At 44.0% G+C, this 18,595-nt stretch overlaps 1 protein-coding gene across 3 annotated transcripts in view; it reads left to right on the plus strand.

The window, feature by feature from the left end:
• The window catches only part of LOC107391662 (neuronal PAS domain-containing protein 3), a 388,161-nt gene that overhangs the window by 87,966 nt on the left and 281,600 nt on the right, over positions 1-18,595 (plus strand). For 2 of the 3 annotated variants that reach the window (XM_070546901.1, XM_070546902.1), the window contains exon 2: positions 615-713. The exons of the other annotated variant lie outside the window; for it this stretch is intronic. In XM_070546901.1, coding sequence (XP_070403002.1) covers positions 615-713 — 99 coding nt within the window. The remainder of the gene's footprint in view (positions 1-614; positions 714-18,595) is intronic. 3 annotated transcript variants of the gene reach the window in all.

The following is an 18,595-nucleotide window of genomic DNA, read 5'->3' on the forward strand; positions in this document are numbered from 1 at the left end:
AAGATTCTCAGGATGATGCACAGAGTGCACATGTCCCAGGCTTGCTTAAATGAATAGGCACAGTTGTAACGGCCTTAAAGCCATCAGTGTAGTGAATGAGGGGCTGAGATGGAGAAGACATCTGGAGGAAGGTTTGTGGAACGGAGTAAGCGTTGCACATATTTAATGTTTTTCTTTGCATCTATCTTTTACCCTCCCACTGTCCTGATGGGTGTGACCCCGCGAGGAAAGTTGACCATTGAGCAGGGTTGATGGTTTATCCCCTGGGTCCATGTGGCAGGGGTGAGGAGTGAGCACCACCTCACCCCTGCCACGAGGACCTCAAGGGATAAACCATCAACCCTGCTCAATGGTCAACTTTCCTCACGGGGTCACACCCATCAGGACAGTGGGCGGGTTAAGAGACCTTGTACATCCACTGAGCTTGAAATGCCGTAACACGACAAAACTACAATTATGTCATGCTTGCTTTAGCAAAAATTACAAACAAGTCAACAAATTAGCGCCTTTCTTCTCCGCACTAGCATTGACTTGATTTCCCGTCCTCTTCTTTTCCTGCGCCTATCTCTGATGGCTGTTGTTTAAGACCCTCTTCACATTTCTGTGTTTCACAGTGACCCCTACTGGGAGCGGCCTTCTAATGCAGGCAGCTGCTCCGCCGCCCGGCCCAAGACTCTTCACCTGGCCGGCCAGCAGCATACCTCCTCACCATGGTAATGTGTGTTAGCTCCTTGTAGCAGGAACAGTAGAAGCTGCAGTGTTGTGTCGTGTTGAACTTAAACACTATAAAGGGATTGCAAAATCTTTTATAACTGACGTTACTTTTTTCAACTTTTAAATGATTTGAAAATAAAATCATCAATATGTTCTAAATTCTGAGATGTTGAACTTTGATCAAACTTCTAATCAAGGAGGAGCTCGTTTTAATAACACTGTCACAGAGACACTAGCATTTTAATCTCAACCGGCATAAACACTTTGGGAGTAAGTCTAACCCCGGCTTTCCACGGGAGCCGTCAGCAGCACGTTACTGCAGCAGCACGTCATAGCTGCTGATAGGAACCGCTGTGGTCAACAGAACCTTTTCCACCGGAGCCGTCAGCAGCGCGAGTCGGCCGCGTTTCAGGAGCAGCATGTCGCGGCCTTTACGCGCCGGTTCTGTTTTCTACGCGCGAGGCCTCTGAAACGGGTCAAGTTCGAAATTTTTGGGAAGGAAAGACAGGAAATTGAACGCGGAAATGGAGAGAAGCTCCCGAGATTTTCAGAATAAAGAACGTGCTGCCTTCCGGTTGCTTTATTTTAAAAAAAAGTTACTAACTGTGCGTCCCCGTGAGAAGTTATCACCTAGCTAGCGGTCTCCTTTGTTTTTCAGGTCCGTATTGGCGATTATAAAATGGACAGAACATAAAACACAAACCTTTTGGAGCCATGTTGTAGTTTTCTCCTGCTTGTTGTTGTGTTTACTGACGAAGTCACTCGTGTGACTTCGTGCTCGGTCGGTGACAGCTGCTCCCCTGCTGCTTCACGTCTCGTGGGAAGGGCCAAGCAGCAGCTTACGCGAGCAAGACGTGCTGCTGCAGTAACGTGCTGCTGACGGCTCCGGGGGAAAGAAGGGGTTAGAGTAGATTTCCACCGCAGGATTACAGTAAAGTATCCTTTCTGCAGTGTCATTTAGACTTCACAGGTTTTATTGACATGGACGTCTTGGAAATCCTTATATTCTCACCATGATGAGGTAAATTAACCTTAAGTCTTGAAACTCAGATTCTGATTAATTAAAATCTTTGTAACTTTTGGCACAATTAAACTAAGACTTTTATGGCAGTTGAGCGAGAAAAGACCAGACTAAAAGTAAAAGATCAAATAACACTGTGAGGAGAGGTGTTTCTCCAACAAGCCCTGGCTGACCCCTGACCCCAAATCCCAGCTGAATGATAAGAAGAAAGCTTTTGTCGCTGGTGACAAAGAGGAGCAGACACGAGTCCAGAAGGAGCTAAAACACAAGATCAGAAGAGCAAAATACATGCTACAGGAAGAAACTCAAAGAGCAGCTGGGGCAGAACAATGCTCAAGGTGCACGGAGAGGCTTCAGGAACATCACTGGACACAATGGGAGGAGTGGTGCCAGTGGTACCCACCCCACCCCACCACCACCCCACCTCACCTTCTCCTACCACTAACAGCCCCCCACAACACCACACCCCCTCTCACTTACATATTACTAGGTGAGGCAGCTTAAGAGCAGCAGAGCTGTTGGACATGACGGGATCAGCCCCATGCTGCTCAAAGACTGTGCTGACATGTGTTATGAAGCGGTCACGCACATGTTCCACCTGAGCCTGCGTTTGGAAAGGTAACGGTGAATGCTTTTTGCAGATGATGTGGTCCTGTTGGCTTCATCAGAACGTGATCTTCAGCTTTCGTTGGAGCGGTTCACAGCTGAGTGTGAAGCAGCTGGGATGAGAATCAGCTCCTCTAAATCCAAGACCATGATCTTGATTCGGAAAAGGGTAGAATGCCTTCTCCGGGTCAGGGATGAGGTCCTGCCCCAAGTGGAGGAGTTTAAGTATCTCGGGGTCTTGTTCACGAGTGAGGGAAAACTGGAGCGTGAGATCGATAGGTGGATTGGTGCTGCATCTGCAGTGATGCGGGCGTTGTACCGGTCTGTCGTGGTGAAGAGAGAGCTGAGTCAGAAGGCGAAGGTCTTGATTTACCGGTCGATCTACGTTCCTACCCTCACCTATGGTCATGAGCTTTGGGTAGTAACCGAAAGAATGAGATCGTGGATACAAGCGGCTGAAATGAGTTTTCTCTGAAGAGTGGCTGGGCTCTCCCTTAGAGATAGGGTGAGAAGCTCAGTCATTTGGGAGGGGCTCGGAGTAGACCCGCTGCTCCTTCACATCGAGAAGAGCCAGTTGAGGTGGCTCGGGCATCTGGTCAGGATGCCTCCTGGATGCCTCCCTGGTGAGGCTTTCCAGGCACGTCCAACCAGGAGGAGACCTAAAAGTAGACCCAGGACACGGTGGAGGGACTATGTCTCTCACCTGGCCAGGGAACGCCTTGGGATTCACCCGGAGGAGCTGGCCCAAGTGGCTGGGGAGAGGGAAGTCTGGGCCTCTCGCCTAAAGCCTGATTTATGCTTCTCCGTCTGCGTCAGTGCGGAGACACGCAACACCATTATCCGTCCTTGCGTAGGGCTCCGGCAGACACGCAAGTACGTACGGAGTCGAGCCCACTTTTTTAAGCATCCGTCGAACGAGACGGATTACGCAAGCTTGTGATTGGTCAGAATGCCACTGTTGTTTACAGCGCCGCCATTGCAAAGAGAGCCGAGGATAACTAGCGGCAGACACGGAGAAGCTTGAAGAATAACTCGCGAATAAACTCTAAAAATATGAACGTTTAATTCTCCCGTGACTGGAGGAGAGAAAAGATGCGCAGCAAGCGTTTTATTTGTGGACGGAAATGACAGGAAACGTGGGTTTAGAGGTGGGGAGCGCATGAAGAGGTGGGAGAATGAGAGACAAATATGTCCGTGTTAAAAGTCTCTTATATACACAAAAAACACAATATAAACACACCATCTTGGACCGATACATGACAGGATACCACAGAACAGCGCTACGCCCTCTGCTGTCCTGGCGGGGAATTGCTTTGCAACACTCTCCAGGAGACGGAGAAGTATGAGAGCAAAACGCTTCCGTCAATCCGTGCGTGTCTGTCCCTTGCGGAGCTGACGGAGAAGCATGAACCAGGCTTTAGGCTACTGCCCCCGCGACCCGACTCCGGATAAACGGATGGAAATGGATGGATGGATGGATGGATGGATACATGGATGAACGGTGAATGGTCTGTATTTGTAGAGCTCCTTCTTAGGGTTCAGAAGTTACTGAGTTTAAAATTAGAAAGGTAGCAGTGGATAAAATGCTTTTTGGTTTACATGTTTCAATAGCATTAAGATAAAAGAGTGTTGACGATCTTGACAGGTTTTCCTCCCCCCACCAGGCTAATCATCACTTATTCATGTAAAATGTATTTATTTTTTCATGTCTGATTTTAACCACATCTAATACTGTATTACGGCGTGAGCGCAACAGCGACAACTTAAGATCGATGCGTGAGCAGCCTGAGAGGTCGGGTGTTTTCATCTGAACCCTTAAAACCTCCAGCAGGCTACGCTGCACTATTGACGTGTTAGCGCGCGACGCTAACAACTTAGCGACGTGACCAGGGGCGGATTTAGGACTGAAGAAGATCCGGGGCTTAACACACACGCGCGCGCACACACACGCGCGCGCGCACACACGTGACACGCACTAGTCAACATCATATATATATATATCTTGTACCACATAATGTTTAATCTGAAGCTACATATTCAGCATATTCAGGGCAGAGTATTGTTCCTGTTAGTGTTTAGTGTGAGATGATAGTGAATATTCCCTTTCTTTCTCCAACAACTTTACCTGATGTAAGCTAACTTTAGGCAAACCAGCAGCACAACAAATATTTTCAAATAAGACTCACAAACCTGAGTCAACACCAGTCTCATCAGAGCTGGGGTTCTGTCGTTGTACTTTTGGTCTAAAAAAACGTCCTTATATCCATCTTCACTCATGCGTTTCAGACAGACTGCAGAAGCCAGCTGCTGAAGGGCTTCTCTTCAGTCTCAGGTAAACTATATACTGACTAAGTAGCCTAGTGGTAGAGTGTCTGCCCTGAGATCGGGAGATCAGGGGTTCGACTCCTGGTCGGGTCATACCAAAGATTTTGAGAAAAATGGGACCCAATGCCTCCCTGCTTGACACTCAGCATTGGATTGGGGTTGGATTGGGGGGGTTAAACCACCAAATAGTTCCCGAGCGCGGTGTGTCTGCAACTCAGGGGATGGGTCAAAATCGGAGAATAAATTTCACCACACACCTGTGTGTGTGACGACTAAATGGGACTTTACAAACTACTGCCAGCTGCGCCCTCTCTGTGTGACTTTGGTACTGCATGTTACTTCCGCGATTTAGATCCGGGGCTTATCATGAAAGATCCGGGGCTTCAGCCCAAGTAGCCGGGCCTAACGCCGCCCCTGGACGTGACATGTCTCGGAGAAAGCATAAAAACACGTTGGACGCTTCTTCTGAAGCGGGAAAATAACATCTCTTCTTAAGTAGAGCACGACGTCGCCTCGGCTCGTTCACGGCCGAGCCGGTACCGGACTGAGCTCGATAACTGACCCAGCACAGCCACTGAGTCGTTGGAGCTGCCCCGTGACTGCCTGATGGAAAACCAGCGGGTTTCATCACACTCTTAGTTTCTTGTTTTTGCTGGGGACCCCCTGTAATTTACCGCTCCCTCCTGCAGTCTTCCCCTATTAACATTTAAAATGATTCTGTAAATTCGTGTATCAATAGAAAAAATCTCTGCCTCTGCCAGCTGCAGTAAATGTAGTCTCCAAATAATAAATAAGAGGTGCATTCATCTGTGTATCTCCTTTGATCCGCATTAGTGATATTCTCAGCACCAGAACAGTGAAGCAAAGAAAGATTCCTGAGTTTGTTAGTAATTTTATTTATTAGGTGTGTCTAACCTGTTCTATTTTTCTCTGAAATGAGATCAAATCAGTGCTTCTATGGGTTGTCTCCAATCTACACTGGAAATTTTTACTTTATTTAGAGACGTGTCGTAATTTCTCCCCCTATATTAGGCATGTATGTATCTTTCATGCTCGTTCCTCTCAGAAAATCAAGTTTATAACTATATCCATTATAACCCTCCCACTGTCCTAATGGGTGTGACCCGTGAGGAAAGTTGACCATTGGGCAGGATTGATGGTTTATCCCTTGGGTCCATGTGACAGGGATGAGGAGTGAGCACCACCTCACCCCTGCCACGTGGACCTCAAGGGATAAACCATCAATCCTGCTCATTGGTCAACTTTCCTCACGGGTCACACCCATTAGGACAGTGGGAGGGTTAAAGGGATATTTTGCAACTTTTTTATATTTCAAATCATATTCTTGAGCAAGTATGAGCTAAAATGACCCTTTACAGGGTTAATGAAAGGCCACTCAGCCTGTATCGCCCCCTGTGGCCAGAATATTGCACTTGCAGCTTCATCCTGGCGGGCCGCTGTGCTGGGACTTACTGACATACCTGGTGCTGCAGTCTGCTTCCAGCATGTTTCCTGCATGTTCTAGATCATGAACAAAGCTGATTTGTTTGATTTTATGATGAATCACTCCTGTAGACACTCAGAAAGGCTGGGAGGTGTTTCAGCCGTTAGATTGTAGGTGTCAAAAGACAAACGCACAGCGAGGAAATAGGGTTTGCTTTTGACTGTACAAAGGGACACTAGGGGGTGCTAAAACCAAGCCTAAACTGTCTAGTTCCACTTTCATTATTGAATGTAAAAATAATAGCCTTTTACCTTTGTCTATGTACCTGTATTAGTCCCCCCCCGATCCCTAAGTGTACGTGCTGCCTTTACATGTGAATGTCTCCACTGTGGGATAAATGAAGTCCGCCTTTTAACACTTTGGTCCTAGAGTATTGAACCTTTTCACAATATTCAGATTTTCTGAGATTTTGAATATGGGGTTTTCATAAGCTGTAAACCATGATCATCACAGTTATAAGTGTGTGTGTGTGTGTGTGTGGGTGCGTGTGTGTGTGTGTGTGTGCACATGTGAGTGTGTGTGCGCATGTGTGTGTGCGCGCGTGTGTGTGTTAGTGGGTGCGTGTGTGTGCGCGCGTGTGTGTGTTAGTGGGTGCGTGTGTGCGCGCGCGTGTGTGTGTTAGTGGGTGCGCGTGTGTGTGTAATATAAGTTGTGAGTTTTTTGAAGTGTGTTATACGCTGATATTGTCGTCTGGATTTAAATGTAGCTGCCATAAAATTGCATCATTCCTAATCCTTTTTCTTTCTGCCGTCCTGTTTTTGCTGGTTTTGTGACAGAATGAAGGGGGATTTGACACCAGGAAGTGAAGTCAGGCTTGCTGCTTTGTTTTTGTGTTTTTAATATCATGTGCTCACTGGTGGCGGATTACAGTGCTAGAGAAGAAAAGGGAGATTTGTGCCTGAGTCAGGCAGAGAGCTGGAAGCAGACAGTAGTCAATAGTTCATTATGCTGTCCCTCCGGGGTTTTGAGGAGTTGAAGATTGCTGCGGTCAGAAACGTTTGTAGCCGTCTTTTCACAAAGTTGCAGTATTTGTGTTTTGTTACCAACAACAACTACAAACAGAAATCATTTATTCATTCTTTTCATTACAACTCTTTTGTTTACTTTATTTTCTCCAAGGATTTCATATTATTGGATGGTCACTCATTACAAATCTAACAGAATAGTGAAGTAACACATTTGATGTTTGATGGAAGAAAACTGTAGATACACATCAGGTTAAAAAAGTTACACACATAACTGTAAACCGTGCTAGTATAGCTTATGTCCAAGCTTGTGTTTATAGACTTTCCAATGGTGGTATATTAAAGACCAAGTTCCCTTAGAAAATGTTTTTATGTATTTTTGAAATATGAGTTTCACATGCAGTCTCATATGTCCTGCATTAGCCGCTGAAACAGTCACGTTAGAAAAGCCTGACAGAGCTGCGTCACACTGTCACTAACATTCATGGACTCACCCATCTTGACCCACAACGGGAAAGGCTGTTGTTGGCTTAGCGTCCAGGAAACAGCAGAGCATGTCTGAGCTAGCAAAATCTAACCATTAGCATTAGCAACTTCACCACACAGCAGAACTCCTCCAGGCTTGTGTTATTAGTGGAGGTAAAACATCAACGTTGCAGAACAGACGGAGTCAGTGGTAGAGTCATGTTGCTGTTAGCCAATCAGAAGATCCATTCATCCATTTTCGGCCGCTTATTTGTGGTCGGGTCATGGGGGCAGAAGCCTAAGCAGGGAAGCCTGGATTTCCCTCTCCCCAGTCATTTGGGCCAGCTCCTCCAGAGGAATCCTAAGGTGTTCCCAAGCCAGTCGAGAAACATAGACCCTCCACCATGTCCTGGGTCTTCCTTTGGGTCTTCTTCTGGTCGGATTTGCCCAGAAACCCTCAGCAGGGAGGCATCCTAACTGGATGCCTGAGCCACCTCAACTGGCTCTTCTTAATGTGGACGGGCAGCGGGTCTACTCTGAGCCCCTCCTGGATGACCAAGCGTCTCACCATGTCTCTAAGAGAGAGCCCAGCCCCCTGCGGAGAAAAAAAACTTTTGGCTGCTTATGTCTGTGATCTCGTTCATTCCGTCACTACCCAAATCTAGGGACCATAGATGACAGTAGGAGCAGAGATGGGCCGGTAAATCGAGAGCTTTGCCTTCTGGCTCAGCTCTCTTTTCACCATGACAGATCGGTACAACACCCGTATCACTGTAGATGCAGCACAAATCCGCCTGTCAGTCGCGCAATCCATCTTTCCCTCACTTGTGAACAAGACCTTGAGATATTTAAACTCCTCCACTTGGGGCAGGACCTCATCCCCGACCCTCAATGTTCCCTGCTTCCCAAGGAAGTTGGAAGCTCTGTCGGAGGAGAGGATTGAAACTCCTTCTGACAGGAGACTCCGCCAGACGTTGCAAGCTGACCCTCACAATACGTTTGGGCCTGCCAGATCTGACTGGTAGTCATGGAATGAACAAGATGACGTCATATTACAACTTCTTTCCTTTTCCGTTCTTCAAGAAGAACCTCTTTTAGAGCCTGGATGCTGGATGGAGAGTGATGCTCTATTTGCTGCTCCAGAATTCTCCACAGGTGTTGGATTGGGTTCAGATCAGGAGACATACTTGGCAATTCAATCACCTTCACCCTGTTCTTCTGCAGAAATGCACCAGTAGCTTTAGATGTGTGTTCTGGGTCATTGCCGTGTTGGAAAAGTGCACGACGACCAAGTGATGGCAGCATCTTCTCCTTCAGTATAGAGCAGGACATTGTTGAGTTCATGATACCATCAATGAAATGCAGCTCCCCAAAACCAGCAGCACTCATGTAACCCCACATAAGGACACTGCCACCACCATGCTTCACTGTAGGAACCATGCATTTCTCTTTGAGATCCTCACCTTTACTAGCCTGGCCTGCCAGACTCCTCCTCTGTTTAATTATGCACAGAGAACGGGTCAAAGAGAGTAAAAAGTTATTATCAGGAGAGAGATAATGTTTAAGTGATTAGCAGCAGTGTGCTAGACGATGCCCCCCCCCCCCCCCCCCCATGAGGCCACCACAGCTCAGCAGAACATCGTTGTAGCTTCTTCTGGGGAGAAAAACACTTAGAGAAAAAATAAAGTTAACAGCTGAAATTGCAGAAAATAATACAGTTAAAGAGCAGATTGTAGAAGAAAGTAGTAGAGTGTGAGAAGTGGTCAGTGTATCCTCCAGCAGTCTAAGCCTATAGCAGCATAACTACAGAGATAACTCTGGATAATCTGTCCTATTTAGATGGAGGCATGTTGGAGTCAGGGCAAGGGAGAGTCGTCTTTACCGACTGTACACTCCACCTCCCTGTAATCCCCCACTTGTCCAGATCTAGGCTAACATCACATTTTAACCACAGGCCCTATCAAATGTAGCGTAGATAATCTACATACTAGAATTAACGCTGTTTGCTATCAGCTTTGTTAGATTCTGAGAAAGATCAGCCAAATTAGCATATGAAGCTTGTATCATGTATTAATATCCAGGATATTTATACAACTGATAGAAGTTCACACACCAACCTGATTGGTCTATATTTAATCCAAAGATTAGTATTTAATTTAAGAAATTTAATTAATAGCAAAAGTTTATTTATTAAACACAAGACTTAATGGAATCTTTGCTTATTCAGTAACCAAATATACACCTTTCTGTGTTTCATTTCAAAGAAGAGTCAGGTTTAAAAAGTTAAGAATGTATTACTAACAATTTAAAGATGACGATTTATAACAGCTTTGATATTAAAACTTGGTATTAAAAGCAACCCTGTGTCTGAATGAAAACTAAAGTGGAATGCGCGTGTTGGATGCGTGGATGAATCTCAGAAGATTTCTCTCAGAGAGAGAAACGCGTTCTGGGTGGAAAAGTTGTTTTGCAGCTAACTAAGTTGTTTCTTGGAGAGAACAGCATACAGACGCCTTCTGTTGGAAGTTTCTACCTCACCCAGTCAGGAGACCCTCTGCTGGATCCGAGATGTCAGGTGGAGATTATGAACCCCCAAGCACGAGGTTGGTAGAAGGACCTTTGTGCGACCAAATCGGTCCTGAGATGTCTCCGGGTCACAACGACTGATGAAACTAGTTGCGTCTCAAAATCAATAACTCTGAAGGAGTTTTGTGTCAGCTGGTTACAGGTGGCGTTTATTCGGAGCGATTCTATTGGCGTGACAGAACAGCTTAGGTGGAGGCTTCAGGGCAGCCGACCCGTATCCTCATAGACTCTCGTGCCACCGAGAGCTTTTGGTTGGTTCAAGAACTGAACTTGAACTGAGGAATTTTTGGTTTTATTAAAACCTCAGAACACGCCCTCTCAGAGACAGAAAGCTTGTTGTCATGGAGCAAAGACATGTGAGAACAAGTTACCTTTACCCTGATTCAGTCCCCTCTGCATGGTGTGTACACGTGACCTTCTTCACGCTGTTAAACATTACTGATGACCATAAACAATAATTGTTACTAACCAAATAATAATAAGTCATTTCAGTAATTAAATACATTTATAATGATTATTTATGATGATTATTATGAACCTTGTAATAAACAGTAAAAAGAGTTTATTAAAAATGATTATTTTAAATCTTGAAGTGTCCTTCATCTTACGGAGGAACAGCAGATGGACAAAAACAGTCAGATTAAAGATGGTTTCAGCAGACTGTACATCTCCTGTGATGGATAATCTGTGGACAAAGTACAGCTCAACCCAGCTCGACCCAGCTGGGGAAGTGTGACCTGTGGGTCACAAAATGAGGCCATTCATGTCGTTACACAAATAAAAATGTTTTAAGCCAGTTTCTAAAAGAATGTCCAAAAAAACTAAATTTATTTACACCTCTCTTCTAACGGAGGTTGAGTGAAACAGCCACACCGGTATTAATGCTGTTTTCCATCTCTGAGCAAAATTGTTGCCCACATGAATTTTTACACATCTGCTCAATCATTCTGCTGACAAAACCTACAGAGAAGTTCACTTCGACTCATAAAGATCTTCTGGGTCATCCTTCTGCCCTGAACTCTACACTCAGCTTCACAGTTTTTAGTTTTTTGGAGGAAGTCCGGGTTTTAGTGATCCTTTTAGATTCTTGAAATGACATTTATACACGGTTCATCTATTTTTTAGGCAGTTGTTTTTACTTTCTTCTTTTTTTCGTACCACCATACATCATGCTGCCATGGTCAGATACAGGGTCCTTACTGTTTATGAGTGAAAAAGCAACTAGAACGCAACAGAAAACAAGGTGCAGCACGGGTCTTTATTTAAAGACGACAACTGGATAAACATACATTCCCCAGAGCTTTTCCTTTTAAATTTCATTTTCCTTTTGTCCTGCAGTTTTCCCTTCCCTCCTCTCCTCTATCAAGTTCATCCTTGTACTCGTTTCCTATTCATGTCTCTCTCTCTGCGCCTGTGCCTTTGTGAGAAGTCAGATGGCAGGGGTGTGATGTATGCTGATGTGTCGTGTGAGTTAGCTCTGGCGTGTCACTGACTTTGCTCAACTTTTCTTCTTTGATGCCATACCTTCTCTCTCACCTTGCCTTTCTATTCTAACCTACTTTCTTATTCAGTTTTCTTCCATTCCCTGAAAACAATAGATTCTTCTAGTCTTCATCTCTGACGAGAACATACCAAATTAAATAATTTAACCCTTTCTTCTACCTCTTCTACTTTTTTATATTTTATTCCTTACGTGTCTTTGTCTGGTAGGCAACATGTTAATAATGGATTGTATAGTGTGTGTGTGTGTGTGTGTGTGTGTGTGTGTGTGTGTGCGTGCGTGCGTGCGTGCGTGCGTGCGTGCGTGCGTGCGTGCGTGTGTGTGTGTGTGTGTGTGTGTGTGTGTGTGTGTAACGAAAACCTTTTGAAATCAACAGCAACATGCTCATATGAAATCAGGTCTACAGCCCTGAAACAAGTAATTTGGGGTAGTTTTGTAACTCGCTGCTCTTCTGGTTGCCACAGGAAGAGAGTGCACGTAGAAGGGAAGGAGGGAGGTTAAACTACAAGTTGTTGTGGAAATATGAAAAAAAAGACTTTTTGAGCAAAAGACCACACCAGTCCTATCGTTTCATTCTAACATTAGAGAGAAAAGCACTGCATTTCACCAGGGGCGGATTTAGCAATTTGGGGGCCCAAGGCGAACGCAGACATGGGGCCCCTAACACTAAATTTTCGACAATCTTATCTTTAACTGGATTTGTGAAACTCTCCCCTCTTCTGACACGAGTTATTTTCCCTTTTTATTAGTCCTCCTCTTTATTCCTGTATTTCTCTCCCTTTGAGCGCTTTCAATATTTGCTCAGCTTTCTTCTTCCTGTCAGTGCTCTTGTTTTCCTCCCTTGAAACATTTTCCATTGTCTTTCCTTTCTGCTTCTTTTGATGTTTACATCGACAAATGACGTCACTTTCAGAAGTGAAGATAAAAGCTTTTATGAAGCATGCTGCTTCTTTCTCTTATTGGAGCCACTAGGATAACTCCATGTCATGCTTCATGTTTTGACTATCGCTTTGAGTTTGTTACGAACGCTCCCGCCTCTCTTCCTATTCTTATTTGTGGTCTTATGGCACTTGGCAAACAACCATTTGGTGCATTACCGCCACCAACTGGATTGGAGTGGAATGACTCCCAATCACTTCCTGTTTGTGCATCGCCGTCTTAATAACCCTCTTATGACCATAATTATAACAGGGCCGCCTGGTATTTTTTTTAATCTTATGGCTGTAAAATTGTATAAAAAAGTGCAAAGTGTGTGTAACTCTCTCCTTTTTTCATAACAACCTCAGCTTTCAGTTTGTATTTAGAATTTATTTCTATTAAAGCCTTTAAAAATCAGCTTAAAAGTGAAAAAAAGCAAAAAACGGATTTGAATTTTTTACATTTATTACTGAACAGGAACTTCAAAATGACTGGGCGAACAATTTGGAATGAACAATTTAAACTTTGAACTGTAATGCATCTATTCTTAAAAAAGTTTGAACCTTGGTATAATTTTTAGCAGTTTTTAAGACCATTTATTTTTGTAAACTTTCAGACGTTTTTATTTGATGTGATAGACCTTGAAGCAGTTTCTCTCCAGCTGCAGGCAGACTCCTGCACACCTCACACCGCCATGGGGTGCTTCTCTGGCACACCGTGCACTGCTATACCAAAAACTTTAGTTTTAGTAAATGTAATTATTTATTCTAAAAAGATAAATAATGCTGGAATGAAGCTGAATCTTGCAATTAGCAAATAGTTGAGGGTTGTTCAAACAAAAATTAAAAAATAAAGACTGAACAAACGTTCATACACTGGTTCACCGGAGATCTGTCCTTCTTCATGGTCACTGTCTTCAGAAGTAAGCCTTCTGGGACACCTAATAGATCGTGTTGATTTTGTTTGAGGCATTTCCATAATTTCATGCCGACGTTTTATTCTAATTAGCTTCCCCGTTCTGTTATCCGCTTTCACCGCCGCGCTCTGTTTCAATCAGGCTGTACAGCAGGATTTCCCCTCTTAGCAATATTTTCCAAAGCCCTGTTTGCTTCATGATCATTGGAAAGCTGCTTTTATGTAATTTTAGGAACCGTTGGTATTTATAAAAATCTGATCAGCCATTCAAAAGTTATAAAACGGAGCATTTTGGATGACAAACTCAGCACGTCTCTGAATCTGTGTTGTGATTCGTTGCGCTCAAGACAGGGAATCCCGGGGGCTACCGTAATGTATTGTAAATGCACGAAAAGCCCCATTTTTATTCTTTTCAGCACTTTTGGAATTTTAATGACATCTTGAACAGTTCAGGAATTATGGTAATGAGATGTGCGCATGTCCAATCCCGTCAGTGGCGACAGGTTGGTAATAAGAGGCGTCAGGGCTAGGGGGCCCCAGGCGGCTGCCGACCTATGCCTAATGGTAAAACCGCCACTGCATTTCACAGTTCTGACACCAGCCTCTTGCTTTGAGTTCCTGCATCAACACGGTTCATGTATTTGTGCATTTGGCAGATGCCTTTGTGAATGACTTACAGATTCACTGCTGGTGCAGTTGAGAGGGTAGGGACGACTCTGCCTGCAAAACTCACGGAGCAACACCGCAGCAAACCAAAGCTCATGTCAGGAATTCTAAAGCGTAAATTCACTTTTACCTTTGCTGGTTAATGGTCATAATAATCCGTGTTATAGAAAAAATAAATCCACTTGGTCGGTGTAATCCAATGTCCCAACCTCACACTGAGCTGATTCTTGACTGTTTTGGGCATTTTTCTACGCCACATTCCGTCATTTTCCGGTTCTCCATAATAAAAATAAATTAAAAAAACTCCACAAGCTGTACTCAGCTGCTCTAAAATGAACAAAAAGTGGTGAGCTAAAAAACATAATAAATAAATGAAGAGCAGTGAAGTGTGGAGAGCTTCCGGTTCCAGGTGAACACCCTGAGCTGAGATTTCACCCGATGGTCAGTGGTAAAGGTTACTGCGCCTGAACAGGAACAGGATGTACAGCACAAGACATTTTGGTGGTAAAAGTGTGAGAGAACACTTTGAAACTACACTTAAATGCAGATTACACACAGCACCTACATTGTGTATGGTGTATAGATGTTTAGATTCATTTTTATATATCTTTTTATATTTTGTGATTCCTGTCTTCTTCTTTTTGCTGTAAGACTGATGAGTCAGCGCCTTAGCGCCCCCTATGGACGATCCACTGCTGGTAACTGAGTGGTGATGTTCTTTGGATGGTAACTGTTTCAGTCTTTTGTTCACATTGAGTTTGAATGCTAATGTTGGGTTTGGGTTAGAGCGGTTTAGTCGGTGGGCTTTCATCCATGTGACACCGTGTGGTCGTCAGGTGTGAATGACAAACTTATAACAATAAAACATCAAAAACAACACTACCCACAAACATCTTATTTAGAGGTTTTTTTTGTTCTCATAAGGTAAGGATTTATGTTCTTGCAAGCTTCTGACTTTACAATATAACGCATATTTTTGATGTGATATTTTAAATGTATACCTTTAATCATGGAAAACAAATACACCTCTGCTCGACATGAGAGTAATCAAGTTTGTTCTTGCTAATATCTGATATGATTTGTTTTGCAGAAATGTACTCCTGTGGGGCCATTTCTCTTTTTCGTACAAGGGTCCAAATAATCCACCGTAATTGGTCAAACAGAAACCCCTACTACAGTTTTTAAAGGCCCAACTTGCTTGTGTCCTTTAGCCTTGCTGTTTGGTCTAATTCGTCTTTGACCATTGCTGAATATAAAAATGGGAGGAGCCTATAATGCCTGGGCTTTGCCAAGGCTCACATTTTCATCCAGTCTCCCCACCCCCGCTCTCATGGCGTTATAATAAAGCTGATCAGACAGAGCCCATGAAGCTTGAGAGCTCTTCCTTCAGTTAACTAACAGTGAAAAAGTAACAGAGAAATAAATGAGGTAGGGAGGCTTCTGTAACACCGTTTGTAGAGATGAGAGCGTGAGAACAGTGAAAGTCTCCGATTGGCTCTTGGTCTGTGGTTGGAGGTCTGTTTGTTGAATTCTTGTCTAATAGACACGCTGCATTTGGAAATCACTCTCTCTCTCTCTCTCTTCACTTCCTGTCCCCGTTGCTTGCCCTTCTCCTCCATATCATTCTCCGTGATTAAATCCTCCTCGGTCACCAGAGCCTTCTTTCTCAGGCAGGGTTTCAGGCTATTTCATCCAGTTATGGTCTACTTGCTGCATGGAAAAGGTTTAGCTGGCACTCCTTTTCTCAGATGGGGGGGGGGGGGGGGGGGGGGGGGATCAAGCTGAAGTGAGCAAGACCAAAACAGAAAAATGTTTTAGTAATAAAATGAATAAAAACATTTACACCTGTGAAGCTGAGGTTGGAATCTTTACACAAAACAAAGAGGGAAGTACTGGTGATACTTTGATGTTCTTCAGATCTGCGTCCTGTCCAGTTGCTTTTAAATAACATCTGTCTTTAAAACCGAATGCCTAATGAGCTCCATTTGCATTGATTTGCTGATTGGAGCAGGGCCCAGAGGTGCAGGCAAGCATTTCAGCAGCCGGCAGTCGGGGAAAACCCAAAATAATGAAGTGGTAAGGAACCAAAACGATCAAAGACGCACTGGGAGGAAACAGAATGGCTTAAAAAGACGTGTGGAGCAGAAAGAGGGTTTGACAGCAGTAGCTACCTACCGCTTCATTACTGAATGTGATGCAGTTGAGATCATTAGCAAATACAACACAGGTGATGAGCTGAGCAACTGTAGGGGACCCCAGAGACACAACAAACAGGAAACTAAGAGCCACTAATAAATAAAATACACTAAATATGAGAAGTAGAATCAGGGCACCAGAGAAACCCCCGAGACACTTCTACTGTAAACTTGTCTCTGGGTTGGAGGGGCAGCAGGGAGCCCCAGATTTTCCTCTCGCCAGCCACCCAGCCTTTCCCAGGCCATGTCTAAGGACAGCCCTGGGATTCCCGCATGGAGGGGCATGCCTGAAACACTTTCCCAGGGAGGAATCCCTGAGCCCTCTCAGCTGGCTCCCGCAAACATGGAGGAGCAGCAGCTCTACTCTGAGTCCCTCCAGGATGTCTGAGCTCATTATCCCATAGCTGAGGCTAAGCCCAGCCACCCTGCAGAGAAAACGGATTTTAGCCACTTGTATTAACAATCTCGTTCCTTCCTCCCATGAACCGTGGATGGGGGCTGTAACGTATATCGATCAGCAAACTAAAAGTGCGTTGCTGTCTGCCTCGCCTCCTTTAACCACAACAGACCACCGCATTGATGCACATGCTGCCTCGATCAGCAAGTCAATCTCCCGCTCCCTCATTCCCTTGCTAGTGAGGAAGACCCTGAGACACTTAAACACATTTACACACACACACACACACACACACACACACACACACACACACACACACACACACACCTTGAGATGATAATCCTGGATTCTCAGCTTCAAGTTTGGTAACAGCCTTATTTTGCTGAGAAGTGTTCAGTTTGTTTTCATAAAACTAACTCAGATTTTATGTGATGGATCAATTAGTGAAAACATCCATTAATGCACCCCCATGTTACCAGAATCAGTAGACAGATTACAACCGAACACCCTCGCCGTTTCTGCCCCAGTGTGTCTAAAAGAGCCGTGCTTTTATCGACTCATTTCATTATCACTTCAACAGTCTTTACAGTGCTGGTGTAAATGCATTAGATTCAATGGAAAACCAAACAGGGGGAAATATATAAAGAGACATTTTACTGGCCAGTTTAACAGCCTGACAGGGTAAAGATAGAGGCCCCTTCATAGGCCAGTGATTTACAGGGTTTTGCACCCGTTGTTCAGTCAGTTATTGGCTTAGAGTGTAAGCTCACAAACACATTAAAACCTGTTGTGCTTGGTGCTGCTGTACTGGGATGCATAGAATACATTAGAACACTTACATTGATTATTTTTAGTTGATAAATTTCCTTCACCGTTTTCTTATGCGTAAAATCATTCTGGTAACAGGTTATTTCAGTCTCAGTCTGTTGTTACTAGATCTAATTATAGCAGGCAGCATCAAAACTCCAGCAGAAGCAAGCAACCATCGGCCTCATTCAGTGGGTTTGTGACAAAAGGCTAAAAGACAAAAGTACATTATTAAAAAAACATTCATATTTGTGCATACATTACCTGGAAATGACACATTTTCTTGCAAAAAGACAGAAAAAGCACCTTGAACATTGAAACCGAGGACTACTGGTATTGGTTTGTCTATGTAGAGGTCAGAGTCAGCTGCTTGCCGATATGTGCTGCTGATTTTCATTGCCGATATTAGGATGCTAAAATGTCTCTAATGACATCAGTCGATGCACAGAATTTCTGAAGCTGAATCCGTTTTTGAACATTGAGTTTAACCCTCTGTTAAATCTGAGCTCCGCTCCGTGTTAAAATCAGACATCTGATTCAAGTTAATCAAACAAATCAAACAACTGAATAAGTAATAAATATTCTTTTTTTTTTTTTTTTTTACCGTGTCCTGTCTGGCTGTGAAGCAAACAGAATTGATGTCTGAATGCTGGTAACAAGCCTTACAGATTTATTCTCAGGTGGAGCATCAAAGCGTCTGCTTTTAATGTCACGCCAGATGCTTAAAACTTTATTGTTATTGTTTTTGAATGCTTTGTAATTCCGACCAGACACGGAGACAGAGGTGAAAGAGAAAGGAAAAGACAAAAGGTGGGGAGAGAGGAGGGGGGGGGGGGGGGGGTTTCCACAAAAATAAACAATAATGAACAAGAGTCTGCTTCTAGACCTGCAGAAAAAGACAAGAAAAAAAAGCAAAAGAACAACAAAAAGGGACACAACAACAATACAAGATCAAGCTATCACTGTGTCAACTTGATGAAGAAATATTAAATCAACATTGTTTAACTGAA

Source organism: Nothobranchius furzeri, chromosome 18 (genome assembly GCF_043380555.1).
Source record: "Nothobranchius furzeri strain GRZ-AD chromosome 18, NfurGRZ-RIMD1, whole genome shotgun sequence".
NCBI classification, from domain to species: Eukaryota; Metazoa; Chordata; class Actinopteri; order Cyprinodontiformes; family Nothobranchiidae; genus Nothobranchius; species Nothobranchius furzeri.